This window comes from Megascapheus bottae, chromosome X, assembly GCF_031878675.1.
Source record: "Megascapheus bottae isolate mThoBot1 chromosome X, mThoBot2.hap1, whole genome shotgun sequence".
Classification (NCBI taxonomy): domain Eukaryota; kingdom Metazoa; phylum Chordata; class Mammalia; order Rodentia; family Geomyidae; genus Megascapheus; species Megascapheus bottae.
Window position 1 is genome coordinate 49,966,295 of NC_143547.1, and position 15,010 is coordinate 49,981,304.

The window sequence follows — 15,010 nt, forward strand, 5'->3', positions numbered from 1 at the left end:
TTTTTGCTATGTATGTGGGGTGCATGCCTAGCATGCATGATAGGCAAGCACCCTACGACTAGGCCAAACTCCCGGGCCCTACTTCTGGCTTTTTAAATGGTTAATTGGAGATAAGTTTCACAGGGAACTTTCCTGTGAAAACCATGATATTCAGATATCAGCCACTAGAATAGCTAGGATTATAGGAGTGAGCCACTGGCACCTGGTTCTCCTTTAGTATTTTAAAATGACCTCTCTTTAGACACATAACCAACAACTTCAGATTTAAGCAAGGTTTGGTGGTACACACCTGGAGATCCTACCACTCAGGAGGTTGAGGCAGGAAGATAATGATTTTGAGGCCAACCTGGACTACATAGTGAGTCTGAGGCCAGCCTGGACTAAATAATAAGGCCCAATCTCAAACAAAACAAAACAAAAGCTGGGCACTGGTGGCTCATACCTGTAATCCTAGCTACTCAGGAGGCTGTGATCTGAGGATCATGGTTCCAATCCTGCCCATAAGACTCTTCTCCAATTAACCACGAGAAAACTGGAAGTAGAGCAGTGGCTTAAAGTGGTGGAGCACTACCCTTGAGCAAAAGACCTCAAGGACAATGCTCAGGCCCTGAGTTTAAGCCCCAAGACAGGAAAACAACAACAAAACAAACCCCAAATCAAGACAGACAAATAAACAGAAAAGTCTCAGAAATCGGGTTGTAAAAGTTTATTGACAGAGTCAAAATGAACACAGCCAGACATTTGGTTATGTTTGCCACTATAATGTATCACTACTAGGAAAAGGAAATTAAGTGTCTACTTAAGGCACTTCAGATAAAAGCGACTTTTAAATTTTCCACAAAACAAACACTTTAAGAAAAAAAGTATAGTACATCTGCATTTGCACACATTTTTCCAAAATGCTGCCCTTCTCCTTACAGAAAACAAAACAAAACAAACTGTGCTCTTTAAACAGGAGACAAAACAAATACAAAAACCCTCTCATTCATTCAGTGACCATGGCAAATAGCTAAGCTATACAGACTACAATGGCAGTAATGTTCCCTCCAGCCCTCTATGACAATCAGGGTGTCTTTATACACATCTCCTAAGAATCACAGCACAAAGTGATAGGGCCAGAGACAAGTATAAGATTAGCACATGAGGAACTGAGAACCACCGAATTACAAGAGAGTAATTAACAAAAAGTGGCTCTGTTTAAGAGCAAAAGGCCAACCGTATCCCCTCCCCCACGAAATCAACTACCCACATATATTTATCTCCATTTCTTCCACAAAGCTCTCTTGCATAAGACATTGTGATCACCCAAGAGGGTTGTTTAATGGTAAAAAAAAAAAAACAAAACAGGAGGCAGTCACAGTCTGTGTTTGTTTCTGTGCAGGTTCTGGAGCTTGAACTCAAGAATCTAGTTGCTGTCCCTGAACTTTTGTGCTCAAGGCTAGTGCTCTACCACTTCAGCCACAGCTCCACTTCTAGCTTTTTGGTGGTTAAAGAGGCTTATGGACTTTCCTGCCTAGGCTGGCTTCAAACAGCAAATCTCACATCTCAGTTTCTTAAGTAGCTACAAATAGAAGCAGGAGCTACACGTGCCTGGCTCGTAGTATGTTTTAAATGTAATACTTTTAAGATTATTTTTGTTCACAATTATAATTCTCATACTTCTTTGTTTTTGAGGTGCTGGGGATTAAACCCAGGGCCTCATGCACACTAGGCAAACACTTTGCGATGAGCTTTAAACGCTGCCCTCCCCCTTTCCCAACAGTGACATTTCAGGTTACTTTTCATAACTATGTGGGAGATTCTAGTTATATAGATAATGATAACCATGAAACGTTCCACACAAAATTGTGTGTACGTGTACATTTTTTTTTGGTGCTGGTACTGGAGCTTGAACTAAGAACCTGGATGCTGTTTCTTAGCTTCTGTGCTCAAGGCTAATATTTGAACCAAGCTCTATTGCCACCTTTTTGCTGGTTAATTTGAGATAAGAGTCTCATGGAGTATTCTGCCTAGGTTTGGCTTTAAACCTCAATCTCAGCCTCCTAAATAGATAGAATTAAAAGAATAAGCCACAGGTACCTGGCTGTGCACAGAAATCTGATTTGAATGGTTATTTCCACTGTCAGAAAAAAAAACAACATTCTAACAAAATTCCTTCATATTTTGTTTTGTTTCTCTGTACTTTCTCTTTTTGTTTTTGGCCATTCCGGGCTTGAACTCGGCCTGTGCACTGTCATTGGGCTTTCTCAAGGCTAGCTAGCTCTCTACTACTTGAGTCACAGTACCACTTCTGGCTTTTTCTGTACACTTGTTCCCCCGCCCTCCCCCGCCCTCCCCCGCCCGAGATAGAATGTTTCCAGGCTGGCCCCAAATTGCTGGACTCAAGCAATAATGCTCTCCTCCCTAAGTCACCCAAGAAGCTGGGACAGGCACATCTATAATTTCAGGTGGATAATAAAGCTTAAGCTGATAACAAAACTCAGAAAAGCTTTCAAAAAACATTCCACCTCTGTACACAGCCAATACTCAGTATTTCTTTTCTTTTCTTTTCTTTCTTTCTTTCTTTTTTTTTTTTTGGCCAGTCCTTGGGCTTGAACTCAGGGCCTGGACACTGTCCCTGAACTTCCTTTGCTCATAGCTAATACTCTACCACTTGAGCCACAGTGCCACTTTTGGCTTTTTCTGTGTTTGTGGTACTGAGGAATCAAACCTAGGCCTTCATGTATGCTAGACAAGCACTCTACCACTAAACCAAATTCCCAGCCCAATATTTCATGTTTTCTTTCCCCATTCTAGAGGAGTCATTTTTTCTAAATACAAGTGAGCTTATATTTCTTAGATAAAAACTAAATAAATGACAATTTCTACCATTCACAGATATTTGAGAGACCATCTGTAAGTGATGCTGATTTTTAGCACTAAACTACCTTATTATTTGCGATGGACCACTTTAAATAAAAGGAAGCAAAGGAGATAGAGTGAACGTGAAATTTCACCAAAGACAAGGAGTTCACATAGCAGTCATGCAGAATCCTAATGCTGTATTGAGAGTTACTGCTTGAGTCTACAAATTTGAAGACACAGAGACAGCTGTGCTATATTTCAGTAGAAAACATGCAGAAGGGTAGCTAACTTGTCTTAATAAAGACCAGACCTCTACTCTGAAGAATGTTCCATTTTCTGAAGACCACAGAGCACAAGTCATTTCTTGGCTCCAAAGGAAAGATTTGTCAGGTTTACACACAAATGCAAAAATGGAACACTAACCAGTGGGTTCCTGTGCAGTGATCTCTAACAGGATCTGCAGGAAGAATGGGTAAGAGCTGTCATTTCTGACCTTTGATAGGAGGAAACCAGATGAGCACACGCTCACTCAACTCATTTTGAGCTTTGTTCCAATTACAATGAAGTAGTAACTTCAGAACTTTATAATGTATTTAATTCTACGAAAGAAAATGTTCTCTAAGTTCACTGAAGGGAAGGTTAAGAAGAGAATCAATCACAAAGACTTTATGATTTTAACCAAAAAAAAAGTTGCTTGTTAAGGCACTACACATCTTCTTTGGTTAAATGATTTAACTATTGAACTCAATGGAAAAAAAAGGGTGGTAATACAAAACACACAGGATGCATTCTTCTTCCAAACACACGGTTCTTGTTCAGTTTCATTTAGCACAGTGTCTATGTGGCTCTGGTATCCTTTTTAACTCATCAGAAAGCTGAAACAAAAGTATGGATCAATCTATTATTTTCTGAAGGAAAAGAAATATACCTCTAGTAAATAAGTAGTGTGCTGATTTTAACAAACCAATGCAGATCAATGATAAAGTGAGAAACACCAAGAGACAAGGTAGTCTTAGACAGAAAGAAACTACACATAACCTCAAGTTAAAATGTCTCTTAAATAGAAATGCAGATTCATCATTAAATAAACCCTTGTGATCAAATAATTCTTTTCTTTCTTGTTTTATCAGTCATGGGGCTTAAACTCTAGGGCTGGGAGCTGTCTCTGAGCTCTTTTTTTTTTCTTTTTTCTTTTGCCAGTCCTGGGCTTGAGCTCAGGGCCTGAGCACTGTTCTTGGACTTTCTCAAGGCTAGAGCTCTACCACTTGAGCCTCAGCACCACTTCCGGCTTTTTTTTGCATGTATGTGGTACCAAGGAATCGAACCCGGGTCTTCGTGCATGCTAGGCAAGCACTTTAACCACTAGGCCAAACTCCCGGCCCTGTCTCTGAGCTCTTTAGCTCAAGTCTAGCACTCTACCACTTGGGCTACAGCACACTTCCTGTGTTTTGGTGGTTAATTGGAGATGAGACACAGACTTTCACGCTCAAGCTGGCTTTAAACCATAAATCTCAGATCTCAGCCTCATGAGTAGTTAGAATCACAGATGTAAGCCACCAACGCCCGGCTTGCTTTAAGTTTTTTAATGGTTAGTAAGAGATGATTTCTTTTTTTTTTTTTGCCTGGGCTGGCTTTAAAGCTTACATACAACACAAACGGTACAGAAATCAAAAACAGGGGCTAGAAGTTTAGACTAGTGGTAGAGTGCTTGCCTAGCATGCATGAAGACCCATGTTTGATTCCTCAATACCACATAAATAGAATAAGCCAGAAGTGCTGCTGTGGCTCAAGTGGTAGAGCTCTAGCCTTGAGAAAGTCCAAGAACAGTGCTCAGGCCCTGAGTTCAAGCCCCAGGACTGGCCAAAAAAAAGACATCAAAAACAGTGACAAGAGGGAATAAGCTAAAGGGAATAAAAGAAAGAATAAGCCGGGCAGGTGGTATTTGGTATGCTGGTGGCTCAAGCCTATAATCCTAGCTACTAAGGAGGCTGAGATCTGGGGATCAAGGTTCAAAGCTAGCCCGGCACAAAAGAACCTGAGATTCTTATCTCCAACTAACCTCTAGAAAATGGGGAAATGGGACTTGGCTTAAGGGTAGGGCGGTAACCTTGAACTGAAGAGCTCAGCGACAACACCCAGACCCAGGGGTAGGGAGCTGAAGAGCTCAGGGACAGTGCCAAGGCTGAGTTCAAGCCCCATAACCCCCCCCCACAAAAAAAGAATAAAAGGAGGTAACTGAAAACAGTACAATTAAAAAAAAACACCTCCTGAGCCAGGTGCAGTGGTTCACGCCTGTAATCCTACCTACTCAAGAGGCTGAGATATGAGGATCTCAAATCCAGCCAGTACTGAAATTCCTGTGTCTCTTAATTTTTTTCTGCCAGCCAGGGCCTGAGCACTGTCCTTGGGTTTTCTTAAGGCTAGGGCTCTACCACTTGAGCCACAACACCACTTCTGGCTATTATTTTCTAGTTATGTGGTATCCAGGAATCGAACCCGGGTCTTTGGGCATGCTAGGACAACACTCTACCACTAGGCCAAACTCCTTTCCCCGTGAGACTCTATCTCCAATTAAACACTACAGAACTGGGGCCGGGAGTTTGGCCTAGTGGTTAAAGTGCTTGCATGCACGAAGACCCGGGTTCAATTCCTCGGTACCATGTATACAGAAAAAAACCGGAAGTGGTGCTGAGGCTCAAGTGGTAGAGCTCTCTGGCCTTGAGAAAGTCCAAGGACAGTGCTCAGTCCCTGAGCTCAAAAAAAAATTAAAAAAATAAATTAAAAAAATAAATAAACACTACAGAACTGGAAGTGGCGCTATGGCTCAATGGGCAGGGCAATAGCCTTGAGCTGAATAGCTCAGGGACAACCTCAAGCCCAGAGTTCAAGACTCAAGAATGACTAATCCCCCCCCCCAAAAAAACAACAAAACCTGGGAAGTGGGGCCGGGAGTGTGGCCTATTGGTAGAGTTATTTGACAGCATGCACAAAGCCCTAGATTTGATTCCCAGTACCACATAAACAGAAAAAGCTGGAAGTAATGCTGCGGCTCAAGTGGTAGAGTGCTAGCCTTGAGCAAAAGAAGCTCAGGGACATCACCCTAGGCCCTGAGTTTAAGCCCCAGGACTGGCCAGAAAAAAAAAAGAAAAGAAACAGCAGAATAACAAGGATGAATAAGGGCCAGGAGTTTGGCCTAGTGGTAGAGTGCTTGCCTAGCATGCACAAAGACCCGAGTTCGATTTGGTACCACATACTTAGAAAAAGCCAGAAGTGGTGCTGAGGCTCAAGTGGTAGAACTCTAGCCTTGAGAAAAATCCAAGGACAGTGCTCAGGCCCTGAACTTAAGCTCAGGACTGGCAAAAAAAAGGATGAATAAATTCAACAGTGATATTCACTGGACACTATATTGGAAATGAACTTTAAAACTTAGGGGAAGAGGGATGGAATAGGGGGAGAAAAAGAGATAGGGGGTAACACTGTTAAAAGTGAAATGTACTCATTACCTTCTTTATATAACTGTAAACCCTTTACAATAAAATTTGAAAAAATAAAGGGCCACTAGCAATGCTACACAAGATGATGAATAAACTAGGAAGCTATATAATGTGTCTGGTACGATCTGTGTTGCAAGTTATATAGCACAGGGCACCAGTGGTTCATGTCTTAAGTGTCTGAGATCTGAGGATCCATTTTTGAAACCAGCCTAAGCAGGGAAGTCCATGAGATTTTTTTTTTTGCCATTCTTGGGGTTTGAACTCAAGGCCTGGGCACTTTCCTTGAGCTTTCTCAAGGTTAGTGTTCTACCACTTGAGCCACTTGAGCTTTTTCTGTGTATGTGGTACTAAGGACTCAAACCCAGGGCTTCATGCATGCTAGGCAAGCACTATACCACTAGGCCACACTCCCGGTCCTCCATGAGATTCTTTTTTTGTGTGTGGGTCATGGGGCTTGAACTTGCCCTGGGCTCTGTTCCTGAGCTCTTCAGGTCAAGGCTACTGCCCTACCCTTGAGCCAAGCCCCACTTCCCATTTTCTAGATAACTGGAGATAAGTCTCAGGTCCTTTTGTGTCCAGGCTGGCTTTGAACCTTGATTCTCATATCTCAGCTTCCTGAGTAGCTAGGATTACAGGCGTGAGTCACTTTGCCAGGCCCTGCCTGAGATTTCTTTCTCCAATTAACCAGCAGAAAGCCAAAAGTGGAGCTATTGCTCAAGTGGTAAAGCACTAGTTTCAGTTAAAAAGCTAAGGGATAGTGTGTCCAAGCTCTGAGTTCAAGCCCCATTACTACAACACGAGCGCACACGCGTGCACGCACACACACACACACACACACACACACACACACACACACACACATACAAACTCAGTATTGGGCTGGGAATCTAAGTGGTAGAGTGCTTGCTCAGCATGCATGAAGCCCTGGCTTGGATTTCTCAGCACCTCATAAACAGAAAAGGCTGCAAGTAGCGCTGTGGCTCAGGTGGTATAGCTCAAGTCTTCAGCACAGAGAGGATCAAGCCCTGAGTTCAAGGCCCAGGACTGGCAAAAAAGGAATTCTCCTTAGCTGTTACTAGCTCACACCTACTAATCCTAGCTACTCAGGAGGCTGGGATTTGATTCCAGTTCAAAAAGCCTGAACAGGAACGTCTGTGAGACTCTTTTTTTTTTGCCAGTTGTGGGGCTTGAACTCAGGGCTTGAGCACTGTCCTTGGACTTTTCCTAAGGCTGGAGCTCTACCACTTGAGCCACAGCACCACTTTCAGCTTTACTCTATATATGTGGTACCAAGGAATGGAACCCTGGACTTCGTGCATACTAAGCAAGCGCTCTACCACTAGGCCAAACTCCCAGCCCTGTGAGACTCTTATCTACAAATTATCCAGAAGTGGTGCTGTGGCTCAAGTGGTAGAGAACTGAATTTGAGCACAAAAGCTCAGGAGAGTACCCAGGTCCTGAGTTCAAGATTCAGAACTGACACACATTAAAAGTATTCCTGGACTATGTTATTTCTCATCACTTCTACTGTCCCTTGGTTATCTCATATTGTTACACTATCTCACTTTGTTACCTGATATATGGGATATATTTGTATTTGGTTATCTGAAATTGGATAGGGAATAGGTGAAAACAAGATAAGGGGTGGGGGAGGGAGGAAGGGAAATGGGGACCAAGACATGTGAAAGGGTATCAATGTATGGGAATTAATGCACCATTTATCTGGCAAATATCATGTAACCCTTCTATTAATTACAATAAAAAAAAGTATTCCTGGGCCAGGCATATGGCCTAGTGGTAGAGTGTTTGCCTAGTATGCATGAAGCCCCGGATTTGATGCCTCAGTATCACATACACAGAAAAAGCCTGAATTGGCATTGTGGCAGATTAAAATAGGTTACATCAGACTAAATTACAAATAAATATATTGTCCTGAGACAATATAGACCAATGGCCCATCATACCCTAAATGATTTTTCAAATGTTATAGCTGACATATCTAAGTTAATTTTTTTTTCCTGTTGAAGTCATAATGGCTTGAGAGAAAAGCAAGAAAAGAAACACTATAAAGCAATATGAAGGCTCATCACTATAAGTATAAGTAATCACTAAGTAAATGGAAATAAGAGTCATACCTGTATGGATAGCCATGATACTTAGATCTGAAAATGGACAGCATCCAACTGAAGAATAGCACAACAAGTCCAATGCCAGCTAAGCACATTACTGCAGAAAAGCAGAAAGAGCAAAATGAGCAATTGGAATAAAAATAAACAATCAGGGCAAAAATGTTAGTTTACACTTTCAAAGGGTAAAAGGAAGGGCTTCAATTACTTGATAAGTGATTTCTCAACATTTAGTATTCCAGAGTCTGCATTTCTTTTTAATTTGTTCCATTACAACGTAACAGCAACTACATTTACATCCTTGAGTGATGAAATGCCATAAAATAATAAATTCCTTTAAAAAATTCACACCAGGGTCGGGAGTTTGGCCTAGTGGTAAAGTGTTTTCATAGTATGCACGAAGACCCGGGTTCAATTCCTCAGTGCCACATACATAGAAAAGCCGGAAGTGGTGCTGTGGCTCAAGTGATAGAGTGTTAGCCTTCAGGAAAAAGCCCAAGGACAGTGCTCAGGCCCTAAATTCAAACTCCAGGACTGGCAAAAAAAAGTCACACCCAAGAATTTACTATTAAAATGGTCTTATGGAAGCCAGGTGCGGTGGTAATAATAGTAATAAATAATAATAATAATAATAATAATAATAATAATAATAAATTGTCTTACTACAGCAGGAAACCTGTGACTTCATGCCTATAATCCTCACTGCTCAGGAGGCTGAGATCTTAGCAAACTTTTTATCCATTCCTGGGGCTTGAACTCAGGACCTGAGCACTGTCTTTGGACTTTTTCAAGGCTAGAGCTCTACCACCTGAGCTACAACACCACTTATAGCTTTGCCTTTTTTTTTCTTTTCTTTCTTGTGGTTCATGGGAATTGAACTCAGCCTGGGCACTGTCCCTGAGTTCTTCAGCTCAAGGCTACTGCCCTATCCTTAAGCCAAGCCCCATTTTTAGAGGATAACTGGAGATAAGAATCTCAGGTCCTTTTGTGCCCAGGCTTGTTTTGAACCTTGATCCTCAGACATCAGCCTCTTGAGAAGTTAGGTTTACAGGCGTGAGCCACTGCCCTGGCACATTTCCAGCTTTTTCTACGTATGTAGTACAGAGGAATCAAACCTCAGTCTTTGTGTATGCTAGGCCAAACTTCTGGCCCCAAGATTTTTATGGTTGTAAAGCATTTAAGGATATTTACTTATTTATTTTGCCAGTCCTGGGGCTTGAACTCACAGCCTGCACACTGTCCTTGGCTTTCCCAAAGCTAGAGGTCTACCACTTGAGTCACAGCACCACTTCTCGCTTTTTCTGTGTATGTGGTACCAAGGAATGGAACCCAGTTCTTCATGCATGCTAGGCAAGCACTGTCCCAAGGCCCCAGCATTCTTATGATTTTAAAGCATTTTAGGGCCAGGAGTTTGGCCTAGTGGTTAAAGTGCTTGCCTAGCATGCATGAAGACCCGGGTTCGATTCCTCAGTACCACATACATAGATAAAAGCCAGAAGTGGTGCTGAGGCTCAAGTGGTAGAGCTCCAGCCTTGAGAAAGTCCAAGGACAGTGCTCAGGCCCTGAGCTCACGCCCAGGACTGGCAAAAAAAAATAAATAAATAAAAATAAAGCATTTTAAAGTGTAAAACGAACCGCAGTAAGAAATTCCATGAGACTTTTATTTTTGTCAGTCCTGGGCCTTGAACTCAGGGCCTGGATACCATCCTTGGGCTTTCTCAAGGCTAAAGCTCTACCACTTGAGACACAGCACCATTTCCGGCTTTTTCTATGCATGTGGTACTGAGGAATCGAACCTGGGTCTTTGTGCATGCTAGGCAAGCACTCTACCACTAGGCTAAACTCCCGGCCCTCCATGAGACTTTTTACCTTCAGTTAACTGCCAAAAAGCCAGAAGTGATCCTAGCTCAAGTGGTAGTGTCTAGCCTTGAGCAAAAATCCTCAGAGACAGTGTCTAGGCCCTGAGTTCAAATCCCAATTGGCACAAATAAAAACTGTTTTACTAACAAAGTCACTAATTCCTAGACTTCATTTTAGATCTTAGCAGTTGTTTCAGAAGGATGGGTACAGTAGCGCAGGTCTATAATTCCAGATATGAAGAGCAAAATAGCATGCTTATAACAAAGAGGGAAAATTGGACTGTAGAAAAAGCAGAACCTTTATTATTTATTATTACTATAATTATTATGTTATCATTAGGTGATGACTTACACTTTCTCTTCCCAATATCCATGTCAGAGGTAGCAGCTTCACATAAAAGCACCATTCCTAAAGTAACCCCACCATCTTGGAAAAACAGTTTAAGGAGAAATTCATATAGACACAAAGCACATATACTACTCTGATTTCCTGAAGACAATTTAAATGAATAAATACTGGTCTTTATCACTTATCCTCAGAAAATTAACTAAAACAAGTAATCTATACAGTATGGCAACTTTGTAGTACAAATACATAAAAAAATTAAGATTGGAAAATAACTCCACTTGGACAAAGGAGAACTGATATTTTAGTTCAACATCTCACCTTAAGACAAGGATTTTGGAAATCAGACTTTGAAATCACACTCAACATACACATTATAAATACTAGAGAGCCATTTCCAGCATTTCAATCTCCACTCCCGACAAAAGAATACACTGGGGGGCCGGGAGTTTGGCCTAGTGGTTAAAGTGCTTGCCTAGCATGCATGAAGACCCGGGTTCGATTCCTTGGTACCACATACATAGAAAAAAGCCGGAAGTGGTGCTGAGGCTCAAGTGGTAGAGCTCTAACCTTGAGAAAGTCCAAGGACAGTGCCCAGGCCCTGAGCTCAAGCCCATGACTGGCAAAAAAAAAAAAGAATACACTGGGGGGAAAAACACCATTTAGACAGGACTTGTTTGTATTAGGAAAGCAATGTCTCAAATTTTTCTCGTTTCAACGGCTAATGTTTCAAGCACAAATTATTACTCTTCTACCTAATTTTGCCTTATTCTAATACAGACACCTTACTTATATTGTGCTTAGTAATGGAAGCTATGTGAAAACAGAATACAGTTACCTATTTGCATGGCTAGATGTTAAAAATAAGGCACATCGAGTTTCAAACAAATACATTATTTTCTTGTAGAAAGTAGAAATTTACCCTGCAGTGTAGTGTACACGAAGAGCAGTAAAAATATTTCCAAATTAATTATGCATACATGCATGCGCCCTGTGTATGACTGCATGCGGGTATAATTAAGAGAAAGAGAAAACTAGGTGATCAGAAGAGGCCTTGAATACATAATTTGCTTTACAAACTCATGATTCATCCCGTCGTTACCATGTTCCAGTCTCTTCAATAGGCTCTTGTTAGGGATGAGGCCCATTCAGTATGGCTTTTAGTTGCTCAGCCAAGTCTTTTCTCCACTGATTTACTTGAAGGAAAAGAGATTCTTTATGTCCAGATTGGAGCAAAGATGGATCATTTCTGCTGGTTTTCTTAACCAGGATCTCAGATTAATGATCAACACTTCTTTATTTTTGAAACTGTCTTTGGATCATGGACTATATGCATGATGCATGGATTTTTTTTTAATATTTACATCTGCCAGTACTGGGGATTGAACTCAGGGCCTCATTCTCTTGTTCATCTTTCTTGCTCACAGCTGGGGCTCTACCACATGAGCCATGCTTCTAGACCAGCTTTTTGCTGCTGTACTGGAGATGGAGTTTCATGCACTTTGCTGCCTAGGCTGGCTTTCGACTGCAATTCTTTACGACTTAACCTCTTGAGGAGCTAGGATTCTCTGAAATTGTAACAGTAAGCATGAAACATTTTACATTTCTACGTATTTATTTGCCTGGAGGATTTAAGCCCTTCAATTTACAAGTGTAAATTCTTTCTTTGTGTGTGTGGTCAGTTGTGGGGCTTGTACTCTGGGCTGGGCACTGTCCCTGAGCTTCTTTGTACACAAAGCTAGTGCTCCAACATTTAAGCCACAGCACCATTTCCAGGTTTTTATTTTTTTGCCAGTCCCAGGACTTGAACTCAGGACCTGAGCACTGTCCTTCGGCTTTCTCAAGGCTAGAGCTCTACCACTTGAGTCACAGCACCATTTCCGGCCTTTTATTTTTTTCTTTATGGGTCTTGGGGCTTGAACTCTAGGCCTGGGAGCTGTCCCTGAGCTCTTCAGCTCAAGACTACTGTCCTATCCCTGAGCTTCAGCATCATTTCTCGTTTTCTTGTGATTAACTGGAGATAACAGTCTCACATTATTCAGTGCCCAGGTTGGCTTTGAACAGAGATTCTCAGATCTCAGACTCCTGAGCAGTTAGGATTACAGGCATGAGCCAACATGCCCAGCCGGCTTATTTTTCTATGTATGTGGAATCGAATGTGGGTCTTCTTGCATGCTAGGCAAGCACCTTTTGGCCAAACTCCTGGCCAGTCACTTACAGTTTTTGAGTGATTAAATGGACATAAGTGCCTCACAGGGACCTGTCTGCCAGCCTTGACTTCAAACTGTGATCCTCAGAACACAGCCTCCTGAGTAGGTAGGATTACAGGTGGGAGCCACCAGCACATGGCTACAAGCAATTTCTTTTTTTCTTTTTTTTTTTTTGGATGGTCATGGGACTTGAACTCTAGGCTTAGGTGTTGTCCCTGAGCTCTTCAGCTCAAGGCTACCGCTCTACCCCTTGATCCACAGCACCACATCCTGTTTTCTGGTAGTTAATTGAAGATGAGTCATGAATTTTAGCGCCCCAGCAGGTTTTGAACCTTGATCCTCAGATCTCAGCTTCCTGAGTACCTAGGATTATAGGCACCCATGCCCCACTACAAGTATAGTTTCTAAGGAGCTTCAATTACAACCAATACAAAGTCCAAACAACAAAATGTTTGTTGGGGCCGGGAGTTTGGCCTAGTGGTTAAAGTGTTTGCCTAGCATGCATGAAGACCCGGGTTCGATTCCTCGGTACCACATACATAGAAAAAAGCCGGAAGTGGTGCTGAGGCTCAAGTGGTAGAGCTCTAGCCTTGAGAAAGTCCAAGGACAGTGCTCAGGCCCTGAGCTCAAGCCCAGGACTGGCAAAAAAAAAAAACAAAAAAAACAAAAAATGTTTGTTAAGATAAAATCTGGGCTGAGAATGTGGCTTACTAATAGAGTCTTTGCTTAGTACGCATGAAGCCCTAGGTTCGATTCATTAGTATCACATAAACTAGAAAAGTCAGAAATGGTGCTGTGGCTCAAGGTTAACCTTGAACACAGCAAGATTCAGAAACAAGAGAGCCCAGACCTTGAGTTCAAGCCCTAGGATTGGCAAAAAAAAAGCAAAATCTAAATTACCTTAAGTTTTTAGTAGAGAAGGTTTTTTTTTCCTTTTTTGTTTTCCTTATTTCAGGGCCTTGTGCAGTTTAGGCAAATACTACACTGAGTTCTAGCTCCAGCCCCTCCAACTCTGTTTTGATAGTTTAAACACAAAGCTAAGGCTGAGGGATGAAGCTGAGAAGTAGGGAACTCATGTATAACACCCTGGATTTGATGTGTAGCACTGCAAATAATGAACATAAGCAGAAAGAATAGAAGAAGCCAGGCCTAGTGATACAGGTCCATAATTCCAGCATTCTGTAGGTGAGACTGAGACACGAAGATTATGTGTTCTAGCTTAACCAGGGCTTATATACAACTTTGCTTGAAAAACAAAAATCCCAGCCAAACAAAAACCCCCAAAGATGGTGCTTCACTGACATTTCCCTTCAATGCCATTCCTTTTCCAAATTCTTACTACCAGGCTTAGCTTTTCTTTTCTTTCTTTCTCTTTCTGTTTTTGTTTGTTTGTTTGTTTTGGTCCTTTGCGGGGCTTAAACGCTAATCCTGGACACTGTCCCTCAGCTCTTCAACTCAAGGCTCATGCTCTACCACTTTGAGCCACACCACCACTTCTGGTTTTCTGATGGTTAATTAGAGATAAGAGTCTCACAGAACTTGTGTGCCAGGGCTGACTTTGAACCTCGATACTCAGATCTCAGCCTCCTGAGCAGCTAGGATTATAGGTGTGAACTATTTGCACTTACCTTTTCTTCAGAAGAAGACATCATTACTTCCTCTGATGTGTAGTCATGTATCAGTGAATCAATAAACTTGGCTTTACCAAACTTCAAATTTGTCCTTGGTGAACTTGACCTTAATGGGCTAAGATGGAGGATCCAAGAACCATGCCTTTCAAAGGATATTATAGTCTGCATTAGGAAAGCAGTACCAACCACATGCTGTACAGTGGATACTACCTTATGAGAAAAATAGGCAAATGAAAACAGACCTACAAAGTCTTTTCAAAGAAAGGATACTGAACAGAAGAACAATGTGTGTTTCAGCGACAAACTGGGCTTGGCTGCTTCCATGGATATAATTCTGGGGAGAGAAGACAAAATGAAATCTTCTGTGATGGAGGAGCATGAATTTGAAACTACCCTGGTTAAACATTTTTTTAAAAAAATTCCAATATCCTACCCCTATAATGGGTTAATTTAAACTCTGAAACAATTAATTCCTCTGATATATTTAAGAAACAACTGTT

The 15,010-nt window shown here is 41.7% G+C and overlaps 1 protein-coding gene across 1 annotated transcript in view; it reads right to left on the reverse strand.

Annotated features, from left to right (window-relative positions):
* Positions 1-2,328: 2,328 nt before the first annotated feature.
* The window catches only part of Magt1 (magnesium transporter 1), a 31,746-nt gene continuing 19,064 nt past the window's right edge, over positions 2,329-15,010 (reverse strand). Inside the window, exons 7-10 of the mRNA XM_090326727.1 lie at positions 14,781-14,844; positions 10,676-10,750; positions 8,474-8,564; positions 2,329-3,719 (exon numbers count right to left, since the gene is read on the reverse strand). Of these exons, the coding sequence (XP_090182853.1) occupies positions 3,704-3,719; positions 8,474-8,564; positions 10,676-10,750; positions 14,781-14,844 (246 nt within the window). The 3' untranslated portion in view covers positions 2,329-3,703. The remainder of the gene's footprint in view (positions 3,720-8,473; positions 8,565-10,675; positions 10,751-14,780; positions 14,845-15,010) is intronic.